The sequence below is a fragment of the Crocodylus siamensis genome, chromosome 9, assembly GCF_052110815.1.
Source record: "Crocodylus siamensis isolate JL-2025a chromosome 9, ASM5211081v1, whole genome shotgun sequence".
Taxonomy (NCBI): Eukaryota; Metazoa; Chordata; order Crocodylia; family Crocodylidae; genus Crocodylus; species Crocodylus siamensis.
Genome location: NC_143403.1, coordinates 48,022,657 through 48,035,915, shown reverse-complemented (window position 1 = coordinate 48,035,915; position 13,259 = coordinate 48,022,657). Strand labels below are relative to the sequence as shown.

At 46.6% G+C, this 13,259-nt stretch overlaps 2 protein-coding genes across 6 annotated transcripts in view; both read left to right on the top strand.

The window, feature by feature from the left end:
• Positions 1-11,804, top strand: part of OSBP2 (oxysterol binding protein 2) — a 341,188-nt gene extending 329,384 nt beyond the window's left edge. For all 5 annotated transcript variants that reach the window (XM_090061927.1, XM_090061928.1, XM_090061929.1 and 2 more), the window contains 6 exons: positions 343-463; positions 3,648-3,751; positions 4,628-4,723; positions 5,362-5,546; positions 6,076-6,296; positions 7,072-11,804. In XM_090061927.1, the coding sequence (XP_089918053.1) occupies positions 343-463; positions 3,648-3,751; positions 4,628-4,723; positions 5,362-5,546; positions 6,076-6,296; positions 7,072-7,214 (870 nt within the window). In that variant the 3' untranslated portion in view covers positions 7,215-11,804. The remainder of the gene's footprint in view (positions 1-342; positions 464-3,647; positions 3,752-4,627; positions 4,724-5,361; positions 5,547-6,075; positions 6,297-7,071) is intronic.
• The window catches only part of LOC149857501 (uncharacterized), an 83,903-nt gene continuing 80,583 nt past the window's right edge, over positions 9,940-13,259 (top strand). The window contains exon 1 of the mRNA XM_090063953.1: positions 9,940-10,018. Coding sequence (XP_089920079.1) covers positions 9,940-10,018 — 79 coding nt within the window. The remainder of the gene's footprint in view (positions 10,019-13,259) is intronic.

Sequence of the window (13,259 nt, the reverse complement as noted above, 5' to 3'; positions counted from 1 at the left end):
GGGACGCTGTGTTCTGACCTCTGCCCCTAATGCAGTTAATATTCTTTGGGTAAACACTAGGATAGTTTCTACTCCATCAGGAGCAGGGGGCTAGTGTAAATGTACATGTAGAACAACATCTTTAAAAAGTCAGTTACTGGTAAGTAATTTTGTTTTCCAAAGCCAACCTCAGATTGTCCTTTTGTGTTCTTTGCATAGTCTTGTCTAGGGGACCTTATAAACACCATTGAATTAGCTTATTGTCCTGTGTACCCTTCTCCTCTTCTCACATGGTGCTGTGTAACATTGCTCCCTTTTCCCTAGTGTGCTACCTTATGGGTTTTTTTCTCCTGTCTCTCGTAGGTGAGTCATCACCCACCTGCAGCAGCCCATCATGTGTTTTCCAAGAGAGGTTGGACATTGTGGCAGGAAATCACAATTGCCAGCAAGTTCAGGGGCAAATACCTCTCTATCATGCCACTAGGTAAGTGATTTTCTCTGCTGAGTATTAAGAGGTGTGTGTGTTCACTTTGCTTGAAAGTTTCTCCTGATGATTGGCCAGTGCGGTGATCCCATGGGGGTCATGTAAAACCCTATCAAGGGATTGAATCACAAGGCTAAATGGCGCTTCTTGCTATGTAACACACTCCTGGTGAAGAATGGATTTTGAAAACCTCCAGCCAGGGGAGGCTGGGCAGGAAGGAAACCACCTGGTGCGTTGCTGATTTCCCAGTGCAGTACTCAGACCACAGGTTAGGCATGAGCCAGTTTCTTCTTTAGGCCCCTTGGCAAGCCAAGAAAGAAAGGTATGTGCAGCCAGGAGAAAGGGAGCAAGTTAGCGGATGTGCAGCTCAGTGCGTTGGCTGCCACCCTGGAAGGAAGGGGCACCTAAGGTTATAGCGCAGACCTATGCTATCAAGAAGCAGAAGCTTCCCTTCTATCAATATTAGTCAATGAATAGTAAATGAAAAGGGAGTAGCACAGTTTCAAGAGTGCTCCAGAGGGACCTAGATCAGGGATTGTCAACCAGGGCTACGAGTACCCCTGGGAGTACTTGGGAAGGCCCCAGGGGGTACACAACAGCGGCACGGAGAAACAGGGGGCAGGGCTACCAGCACTTTGCGTCTCTTGTGGCGCCATGCGCTGCTGATACTATTCCTGCTCTGTGCTGCTGGCACTTCCGGTTTTGCTGCTGCGCGCTGCGCAGCCCCACCCCCCCACTCATTGGTTGGCTGCTAGGGACCCCCTCCCCACCCATTGATTGGCTGCTGGGGACCCCCTCTCCATCCCCCCACTCATCCATCAGCCGCTGAAGGATTCCCTGTTTCTCCACCGGCCACCTGGGGTACACTGACCAAAAAAGGTTGAAAACCCCTAACCTAGATAATGCTTACCTATAGCTTGCTGGTTAGAGCACTGTGCCGGGAAGATAGAGATATGTAGGTTCAAACCCTCCCTGGATAAGGGGGAAATAGAACTTGGGTCTCCTACTTCGTAGGTGACTGCTTTAGCTACTAGGTTAATGGGCTAACACATGGGAGGCTCCTTCTCCATCCAATACCTGCTGTTCATGGGGTTTTGCCCATTTACAATTTTGGTACTTATGTTCAGGTAAGTGAAATCAAAGCTGTGCAACTGTCTGACCTGCCTGACCACACAACACTGCCTGACCACAGGACACTGTGCATATTCAGTAGCAATGCGTACACTTGCACATCTATGGTGCATGTGGGATAGGAAAACAAACTGTGAGTAAGTGCCAAAACCGGCATTTACATGGCTGTGCAAGTGCTCTGGGTGAGGAAGCCTAGAGCCTGGGTCTCTCAGTTCTTAGGCAAATGACCTAACCAGTAGGCTATTTTTGGGCTGAATCGAAGGCATCAAACTCACCTGGTCCCCTGGCCCAGATCTGGACTGTGAGGCTTCTTGTGGGCCAGATCAGGATGTGGTGGTAATGGTGGGGCAAGCAGTGGCAGTAGCAGTGGGGGTTAGTGCAGCTGTCACTCATCCCACTGTTGCTGACATATCCCCAACAGGGCTCTGTACCTCAGATTCATATGAGCTCTGGCTCTGCTCACCCCACTTCCAAATTCCTGGCCCCTGTATGAGCCCCATGGTCCAGGCGCAGCTCCATGTGTCACATCTAACCTGTAGGCCATATGTTTGATACTCCTGGATTAAACCATAGGAGGGCTGCCCTCCGTACTCGTGAGCTTTTGCTTGGCTACAAGTGCAGGCTTGGGTTTCCCAGGTACATGCATGTGGAGCCACTTGGATGCTTGGGGAGAACATAGCTTGCTGTGTATGTGCACTTACAGGTATTTGGACATGAGGTAAAATGGAATTCCAGCCTAAATAAATTTGCTGAACTGCTGCTGAGTTACATGAGTGCTCCTGAACTCCCTCCCTCACATCATACTGTTTCTCCATTTGTAAAATGGGGATAATACCAACCTCAAGAGGGAGGGGAGGATTGCTGCATGTGTGTAAAGTGCTGGCACAGAGACTCCCAAATAGTGCTGTGTGTGCCCATAGCAGTCCCTCCACGGGTATTTTACCTGCTTTCCACTAGGCTGTAGCCAGGAGGAATGATAGTGCACACACATGTGCCCTCACACACACATGCGTGTGCAATTGCCCCTTGTCAGAAATCTGCAAAGCAGTTTTGAGACTCATCTACCATTTCTTTCAGGGGCAAGGGGCCCCATGGAGTGTGGCAGGGGGCAGATTGAGGCCCCCACAGTGAGGGAGGGAGTGGGGCTGGGGCTGGGGCAGGGGCAGGGGCAGGCACTGCCAAGCCAGGGTGTGGCGGGGCACGGGATGGAGCCATGGGCGGCTTGTCCGGGAGGCACAGGGGGCTTGTGGGGGGGGGCAGCTCCTGCTGCTGTGTGCAGGCATTTGCCCCCTGAATTTGTGCATGGGGCGAGGGTGAGCTGCCGCTGCATGCTTGGGGTCAGGTGCTGCACTGGCCTTTTCTTGGCAGGGACATGGGCTGCTCTTGGGGCGGGTGGCAGTGATGTTGGGAGGTGGGGCTATGGGGTGGCTACAATGAATTTTGGGGTGGCTGTAGCCCACCCTGTAGTGCTCCCTCCTAGTGCTACCGCCACCCACCCCAAGCACAGCCCCAAACTAGCTCCCCCCTCCAAGAAGAGGCTGGCACAGCCCCCAGCCCCAAGCATGCAGCAGGCAGCCTGGTCTCACCCTGTGCACAGATCTGGGTGGCACATACCACCCATGCCTCCCCCAGGATGCAGTGGGAACAACCGCTGCTGCCCCCTAGACAAGCCGCTGTGGCTCCATCTTTCACCCCACCCTGCCCTGCTTCAGCTGGGCAGCATCTACTCCTGTACCACTCCCTCCTTCACTGTGGGGGCCTCAATCTGCACCCCCATCATGCCCTTTCTCTCCCCCATGTCTCTTCCCCCCCACAGACTTACTGGCCGGACACTGCTCTCCAAGCTGCCAGCCTGCATATTGGCAATCAGATTGGTAGTGGCCAATATGGCTGGTTAATATCGGCCATTGGTATTAGCCAAAAAAATCTTTATAGGTGCACTCCTAGGTGCAATATCTGATCTGGCCTCTTGTGTAGAGGTGCCTCCAAGAGGCCCCTCCTGTCTTTTGTTCTTTGGCCAGAAGTGAAAGGCTCTCTCCCTGTCTCTCCACAGGCGCCATTCACTTAGAGTTCCACTCTAGTGGGAACCACTATGTCTGGAGGAAGGTCACCTCTACTGTTCACAACATCATTGTGGGCAAGCTCTGGATTGATCAGGTCAGTGGCCCTCTACAAGAGAACCTGGAGGCAGATCCCTTATCGCTGTAGCCATGATTAGCCCTGGATTATTATGCTGTAATGCTCCAAGAAAAAGGGGAAGGGTGGCAAGGCAGAAGGCAATGAAATGATCTGAAGGGCTCGGTGTCAAGACTTTCTCATCACAGTGGGCATGACTACATGTGCATTAATGCACTGTAATTACGACCTGTTAAGATTAGTGCCTGTAATAACAGGTACTAACTTAGTGCACCATAACTGGCGCTACTGTGCAGTAGTGCTGGCACACTTTTTGTGACAGTAAAGCACAGTAGATGAATTCTATTGCACATTAGCAGTTTTTCCTGGTATGCTAATTTGCAGTACTATCCATCTACTGCGCATTTAGTGTCTTGTGTAGATGCACCCAATATGTCCCACTCTTCCTCCCCCTCCAGATACCCAGTCCTCAGGAAGATGTATTCCTCTGGCAGAGACCACCCATAGCAAGCACCTAGGTGAAGTCCTCTCAGAACAGTTCCACCTTGGAGCTTCTTATGCCTGTTTCAGATACCAGTACCATGTATGGGGTCAGGGTGGTAGAACAAACATGTACTGTAGCTCTTTTCACTGACAGTAATGCTCTTAATCCATCACCTGTGCTGCCCTGGCTGATGAACTCTTCCATGATGGATCAGGTCTTGTAAGTTAGTTTGAAGCTACTCCAAGCCATGGAACTTGATTGGAAAGGTGTCATGGTCATTGGGACCAAGTTAAAGTGCTGGAGATGGAAAGCAAAGATGCTGATGATAACGTATACATAAACAAACTTAAACTAACATTTGCTTTGTTCCATTGTCAGTCTCACATCTTCTAACTGCATGTCTTTTTATCTAGTCAGGTGAAATAGAGATTATTAACCATAAGTCAAAAGATAAATGCCAGCTGAAATTCACACCCTACAGCTACTTCTCCAGAGACATCCCACGGAAGGTATGTATCTGAAAAAGAACCAACTCACTAAAGCAGCCTTATGCATGGGAGAGATCTTGATTTGTCACTCTGGGCTGTGCTAGGATGAGCCAGTGAGTTGACCATGGTCAGGCAGCAAGAATCTAGCATCCTGAAGTGCAGTTGAGGATCATTCACTTGAAACCATATTGGTACCTTGTACTGATCAACTCTTTGGCTGACCTAGGCAGCATGGAAGGCAAGGTTTTATATGTGCCTCTAACCTAGTGTGCATAAGGTAAGATAAAGCAAACTGCTCTGAATTTACCTTCCCCCCAGGTGTGCAAAACAAGTTCCAGGTGCCTTCAACATCCATCCTGTGCTCTTCTAGAGTCTGAAGGTAAAACTGTAATAGTAACAAAATGAGTATATTTGAGATCCAGGAAGGGTAAGTTGAGGCTACATACTAGAATGGAGAGTTTGGCTTTGGGATGAGCCCTAGCTGTCTTTTACCTCTGCCTGGTGCAATTAGGCCTCAGCCCATCATTCAAAACCAGTAGGCCTTGTTGCTTCCAATAGACAGCTTGGAGTTATTGTATATGCCACCCATCTCTTCTCTCTCTAGGGATTTTCAGACTCTGCTATTGCTAACTCATTCCCTTTTTTTACTTCCTCTTCAGGTGACAGGTGTGGTGACAGATGCTGATGGAAAGGCACATTATGTCATGTCAGGGACATGGGATGAAAAGATGGAGTACTCCAAGATAGTGCAGAGCAGCCATGGCAACACCAGCTCAGAGGGCAAGCAAAAAACTGTCTATCAGACACTGACTCCAAAGGTCCTTTGGAAGAAATACCCTCTCCCGTAAGTCCTCTCCAGACTTAGGCTGTTGTGATATTATTTGGCAGCTGTTGCCCTGCATCTCTGAGATGGCTGTATTTCAGTAATGGGTGAAGTGATTCCTGAGGAACAGAGGCATATGGCAGGCAGCAGTTCTAAAAGGCACATTTCACTACTTCTCTGTGGGTTGCTGCTAATTGCTTGGAAGAGGAAGACGCATCCTTCACTCGTGCACCATTTCCACTAGGGCTCATGGTGGCTCATAGTAGCTGGAATAGTAGTCTTAGTGCTGTCTTTTGCATTATGCAGGGATCCTGCCTGCCATTCCCACTGGGATGATGGGAGGAAAGTTCCCCAAAAGAAAAGTGTTGCTACCTGGAATTACCTATATTTTATGATTGTAGGTTTGTGGTGTCAAACATGGTAGGAGATGCTTTGAGACCACAGGGAGAGGGACCATATGAACATGTGGGTGGATGGATGGATTATCCTTTATGACTAGATGGGTACAAGTATTCACCCTTTTAAACTGATTTGGACCCTTCTCCTCTAGAGAAAATGCGGAGAACATGTATTTTTTCTCTGATCTGGCCCTGACACTGAATGAGCCTGAGGAGAGGGTGGCCCCCACAGACAGCAGGCTGAGACCTGACCAGCGGCTCATGGAGAATGGCAAGTGGGATGAAGCCAATGTAGAGAAGCAGAGGCTAGAAGAAAAGCAAAGGGCAGTACGTCGCAGGCGGGAAGCAGAAGCTGTGGAGGCATTGGAGGAAGGTGAGTTTGACTGTCTTAACAATGGTTAATGGATAATCTGGGGCAGGCTCTTGGAGCTATGGCCAAAGGGATGCAGCAAATAAATGTAATGTATTACATGTTCCAGAATGACCATCCCTGAATCTGCATGAAAAGCACAAACCCAGTCCTGGATTATCCAGGAATTGGCTGGGCTACCTGCTTCTTCTTTCCCATCTCTAGGCACCTTTGAGTAGACCCAGTGGATTCAGCTGATGCCTGAGCTCAGGGGACTGAGTTGTGTTCTAGACTTGCTGTGTGCTCTTGGTCCAGTCCCTTCCTCTCTTTGTGCCAGGTTGCCCATCTGTAAAACATAGGTAATGCTACTCAGCCTTCTCACCCTTTGCAAAGTGCCTTGAGAATCCAGGGTGAGAATTGCTTTATAAGTACTGATGTGGCAAAGAAGCCTTGACTTAAATTGTTGTATTGCTGTATGTTCCATCTCCACTCCTGAACCTGCTCAGAGCTGACCTTTGTGCACAGCCTCTAAGCCTTACAGCTCTAATACTTCAGCAAAAATCCTCAGGAGTTTGCCAGCTCCCAGTAGGAGGCTTGGGTTCATGGATGCATGTGGTAGGTTAGGACTTTGTGTAAGCTCCAGTAGTTTTAATAGCAGAAGGCAATTCATATGTGGTGATGTGGGTGAATTCAGACCCCTGTGTATCTGGGCAGAGCCTATTAAACACCATAGTAAGGATACCAACGGACCTGAAGCTTCCCTAACAAAACTAACACTTGTGTTTTCCACTTTGTACAGGCAAAGACTATGAAGGCTACATCCCACTGTGGTTCGAAAGGAAAGTGGATCCCTTGACAGGGGAGCTGATCTGTATTTACAAAGGTGGATACTGGGAAGCCAAGGAAAAACAGGACTGGAGTATGTGCCCTGATATCTTCTGAGCCGCTCCTCCCACAGTGGGACAGCAGATCCCCAGGGGACCTCTCCCATCTACAAGATAAGAGGATGAGTGAATGGGATGCATCCAGCAACATCCCATGGTTGACATAACAGTGCACGGAAACACATATGTGGAAAATGAATACAGAAATTTAAAAAAAAAATCAAAACAGGGATTCCAAACTATTTTTTATGCACTAATAAAATAGCATTAAATTTTTTTTAATGGTGGCTTTTTTTTAGCTACTAATTAGGAACAAGGACAAGTTAGTTAATTTTAGCCTAGCATATTTATTGCTGTCAGGAGTTGCTGCCTATATTTTTTTGAAGCCTCAGCTTTATTGACGGAGATGCTGACTTCCAAAGATGCACACATTTTGGGGAAATGACGTACGTTAATTTGAACTCTTCTTTCTTTTATTTTTTTTTCCATTTGTTTGTGGACTTAATTGAAAAAAAGAAAAAAAATCTACTTCAAGTTCAGGTTCATTTTTAACTACATAAGCGACTTGCTGATCTCATTCACTTCAGAAGCTCTAGGGAAAAGATTATTTTATAGGAACTGTAGGTTAGGTGCTTACTCCTCAGTTCTCTCAGTAGCTCCCAACAGTGCCCGATGTTGCCTCCATATGAATTAGGATATTTCTGTGAAGCTCTTTAGATGACTTTCTTTTTTATTGAAGCATTTGAACAGATTTCTTTCAATCCGCAATATTTAGTCACTATTTTTAGAACAATCTCTAACAAGATGCTTTTTTGAGTGTTGTTTTTTTTCCTTCCTGAAACTATGTCCTAATGAGAAATGGTTCTTTTTAGAGATCAGGAAGCAGGCAATCTAACTAGGGAAACTTTTACACTAAAACTAGAGTGAGAAATTGTGAACTAGAGCAAAGACCCTTATCAGCAGTTTGTAGACTAACAGGTACCACCAGTGCTTGTAGCAGTCTGTAGCCAACTCCTGACTCAGCATATCGAGTTATCTTCCCCTTCGTATCTTTGCAGTAGCAACTGATGTTCTGACTGTCCATACCTCATACAGATACCTACTGGGCAGGGATTAGGCGCTGAGCTGTCTCCTGACACAAGGCACAAGGGAAGGTGAAAATAGTTGCTATTGCATGGCTGGTCCCCAAAATGTACTGGAGTGCTGGTTCCTTTGTAAAGCATGAGGAGAAGAGGTGGAATACAGAGATGCTGATAAAGCAGCCTGGTTGAGAAACAGCCCACTATGGGAACCAGGTTAGCATGAAGGTGTAATTAAATGTGCTTTCACAAGGAGATGGCTCCCCTATCCCTTCTTTTTCCCTGTGCCCATTATCTTAAGACTTCCTTCCCATCCTATGCTGCTACTATCTCCTTGTCATTCCTTTCTCTGCCTCAGCCCTGCTCTGGTACCATCTACTTATTCTTTTACAAAGTTTATATCTTCCAGTTGATCTGTATTGTGATGGCTGCACCTCCCGCATCCTGGTTCCCATTCATATCCTTCCATGTATAAGCAAAGATGGGCCTGATCCAAGATCTGTGGACATGGCAGGGAAAGGGCCAAGATTCCAGAGGTGCCTCTCACCCCTTTGCCCATGAGGGGCCAATCCAAAGTGATTCTGAGCACCCACTCCAATACCTTGGAGAGATTTAAAATCCAAATACAAGTCTAGCTGTATTAAGCATGAAACTGCATTAAAGTCACTTTTAGGCCAATGAGAGAGGTTCCTGCTTTCTTGCCTAGGAGCTGTGGAAACCGATTGCACCTTTCCATCCTCCAACAAGAATGAGATGAGCAGCTAAGTACCATCATGCTTCCTAGAGGAAGACTTAGGGAGCCTCTGAGCAGAATCTGTTCCTGCTCCCTTCCCAAAAGCACAAATCCTGCCCTTTTCAGCCAAGGGGAACATGGGAGGATGTTGGGAGGATGATGTCTTAAAAAGTCCCTGCTGAGGAACAAACAGGGAAATCCAACCTCTGACTTTTCTATCACCTTGATGTGACATGTCTATTATCTAAATTCCCTCCCAAGTGGACTTTCAGTCAAAGACCAAAGTATTGCTTCCCAGGTTAGCAAGAGAGCCCCAGAACAAAGCAGGTTTGGCTTTATGTACTGGCTCACTCCCTACCCTGCATACTGGCCTGCTCCCCATTGTGATACTAGAACAGTGAAATAAAACCTTTTTCAGGGGGAATCCATTATTATTGGAAATGTTCTTAATCATCTGCTGAGCCCTCAAGGCAGATTTAAAGCAAGAAGGCCAAATTTCCTGGGTTCAACTCATCCATCATTAGTTGGTTGAAGTCAATGGAATTACCAGCTGAGACAGACCATGGTATGTCCTGAAATAGTTAATCTCCTAGATCTGCTTTTTGTCCCCTTCCTTTCCCTGAGTGTGAACACAGCATGAGGGCTCCAACTACTGCTGCTCATTCCCCACTCAAGCAGTCACCTTGCTGTGCCACTGAAAGCTCCAGAGATGTCACAGAAGGGGCGTGTCTACACGAGATGCTACATGTGCAGTAGACTGATGCTACTGTGCATTAGCGCATTATGGCAAAAGCTGTGTTAATTTGCTAACATGCATTAGTATTAGTCTACCGCGCATTAGTGTCACTTAAAGACTGTGTGCTGGTGCTACTGTGTAGTAGCTCTGGTTACTGCACACTGAGTTAGTACCTGTTTTTACAGGTACTAAACTTAATGCGCAATAAGCACAGCACATTAATGCATGTGTAGACATGCCCAAGGATGAACAAGACTTGCAGGTGAGGAATGAGCAACAGGAGCAGGTGAATCACTCAGCCCTAAACCTTCCATGTAGGCTTCTCCAGTAACTGAAATGCAGGATGCCTTAGCAGAGCTGTTTCTGCATGGGTTGTTTACCAGCAACTGGAGAGGAGAGTCAGGAACTATAAGCTGATGGGCCTTACAGAGCATCTTGGGTCTGAGAGGATCTGCCTGTAAGTCCAAGGAAGACCTGAAAACAGGGTTCTGCCTTGCTTGATTTAATCTCTGATGTCTTCTCTGGCTCTATGTCATATCACAGTGACTGCTGCATTCCCGTGGGTCAAGAGCCACACAGCTAGGGCTGTCATATCCGCATGGGAAGAAAATAAGCAATAATGAACTTCAAGGCATTGGTAACTGGAAAACCCAGGCTGCACAAGGGACACTTATGCAATCAGGTTCCTGAAACCATCAGTCTCCTCCTAGTTTGCCCCCCCACCACATTCAGCACCCACATTATCTGTCACTGACAACATATGTATGTATACAATATATATAAAACTTGTACAATGTAACATTAGTGATTGGCTATCAGTGTGGTAACACAACTGATTTCAGTGTACCCTTTAATCTTATTTATTTGCTTCTAATTTATATATATATAAATATATATAAATATATATAAAATTATTTTGCTTAAATTTATATGGTACATAATAGATGAAAAATAATGATGACAGATGTGTCTGTCTGAGTTTTTGTAGTAGAAGTATGGTATATTTCATTAGGTTTGTTCTAAAGGCAGGGAAATAAGAGTTAATGTAATTGCATAATTTCTTAAATAGAGAAGTAACATTTTGCTCCCAAGCTGGATGCTTTCATGTTCAAAAGGTGTTTAATTAGAAAAGGTCATTGTGTTCTAGAAAGCAGAACAGTTCGGGCTCCTGAAAGAAAGCTCTCAGTAAGCCAGCTGATTAAAAAGTCAAATATTCAAAATTATGAAAAGTCTGGCAATATGATGATCACAGTCAGCAGGTCCAAGTGCATTGGTTTTGTGGCTTGTCTGTGGCCCAGTAAAGTAAGTTTTCTGAACTGCTGCATTGATCACATTCAGTCAATTGGATCTAGTCTGCTGGGCAGTCTATTGCATATTCTATCACTGAGGCATTTGGATGTACTCCTTTTGAGGCACACTTTTATGTAACTGTGGGACAACAGAAGATTCTCTGTTCCAGACCTTCTTTTATGCTAGTATTAGTTTGATTTATAAAAACAGTAAAAATAACAGGGTTTTTTCCACTCAAGGCCTGATTCAGTTTTATAAAACGGACTAGAAGTATAGCTCTTTAAAATGCCTTATTTTTCCTTTTTTCTTTTGTCACACCAAGAGTTATCCAAGAGCTTGCAAAGGTAAGAGATTCCTACATCTGCTGCCACTACAACAGGATCCGAGTGCTCTTGCAGCTAAGAGAAGTGCAACGTGAAATGTTACCTATTAAGTGTTGGCATCTAAATGCTTAACCTTGCTGGACTCTGAGACAGTGAGAGGTCCTTTCTGGCTTACCGACAATAAACTCATCTGTATAGAAACCTCACACTATACAGATCAGCAGAACTACATGGGGAGGATTAGGAACATGCCCCTAAACAGCGTTTTTTTAGGAGAGCTTATTTTAAAAACTACTAGAGCTTATAGAGGTCATTTAGTGTCAACACTTAATCTGAGCACTGTCTCCTAGTCTTTCTATTTCCCCACTGGAGAATTTTAATGTTATTCTACTGTAAATGCTGTTGAATGTAATTCTTTTGAACAAGATGTTGTGAGTGATCCCTTTTCTCCTCTACAGTAATAAAACTTGGATTCAGGAGTTTTAAATGCATTGTGCTGGTGTTGTCGCTTACTCCACAGGGTGGCTGCTGGGGCTTGGGGGCAATATCAGAGGGTCTCTTCAGTGGCCTTGGGGCTGGGAATGTGTGAGAGAGACTTTTGTTGGTTTTTTCATTGTTGGGGTGGGAGCTAATAGGCATTTGGGAGAGCTTGTAGATGACGGGTGTGAGGGAATAGGGAGCACTGGAACCCTAGGGTTATGCTTCACGCAAGGGCAGTGGTTCTTCACCTTTTTGCACCCCAGGCACCCCTCATCAGGTCACCCCTTCAGGGCACACCTCGTTAGACTCATAGCCCCCCTTGGAAAATGCCAGATCTTCATTCCTACTTGGCTTTTGACCATAGAAAAAATAATAGCAAACTTCTTCGGTTGCAAAAAACTCAGAAAGACCAGGGCAGAATAGTTTTAACACTATGGATTCTTCTTTGAAATCCTCAGGTTTTCTTGTGAATCATGTTTATGCACCTAACAATGCTAACATTGTGTAGCACCCCAAGGTGCCAAAGACCCCTGGGTGAGAATCACGTCAGGAGAGGATCCCCGGCTGTTTAAAGCATGTGCTGGGGGGTGGGACCGACAGAGGCTGGCAAGGCTCCCCTGTGTTAAGTCAACTGCAGGGGACTTTCATAGATTTTCATAGACATTAGAGCTGGAAGGGACCTCGGGAGATCATCGAGTCCAGCCCGCTGCCCAAAGGGCGGGAAGTCAGCTGGGGTCATAGGATCCCAGCAAGATAAGCATCCAATTTACTCTTGAAGGTGTTCAATGTAGGTGCTTGAACCACCTCCGCTGGCAGACTGTTCCAGACCTTGGGGGCTCGGACAGTAAAGAAATTCTTCCTTATGTCCAGCCTGAAACGGTCTTGCAGGAGTTTGTGACCGTTCGACCTCATCATCCCTTGGGGCGCTCTGGTGAACAGACGTTCCCCCAGATCCTGGTGGTCACCCCTGATAAACTTATAGGTGGCTATCAGATCGCCCCTGAGCCTGTGCTTTTCCAGGCTAAAAAGCCCCGTGGCTCTCAGCCTGTCATCGTAAGATCTGTTTTCCTGACCTCTGATCATGCGCATGGCTCTCCTCTGGACTCTCTCAAGCTTCTCCACATCCTTTTTGAATTGTGGAGCCCAAAACTGGACGCAGTACTCCAGCTGCGGCCTCACCAAGGCCGAGTACAAGGGGAGAATGACGTCCTGGGATTTGCTCGAGACTTTGGGGATAACCTGTTTTTTCTCTAGCACTACACAACGGCCCCATGCCAGGACTGTGGTACTAAGTCACAGCAGTTGTTCAGGCTGTGTGCGCCGTACCAAATACTGCACTTACCCACATCACCTGCTCTACCTCTTCTGCCACGGGTGGCAGCGCTCTTGGATTCATCTGATCAGCTCTGCAGCATCCTTGCCCAGACCCCCAAAAGCCTTAATCCGCCTCAGAGTCCAGACC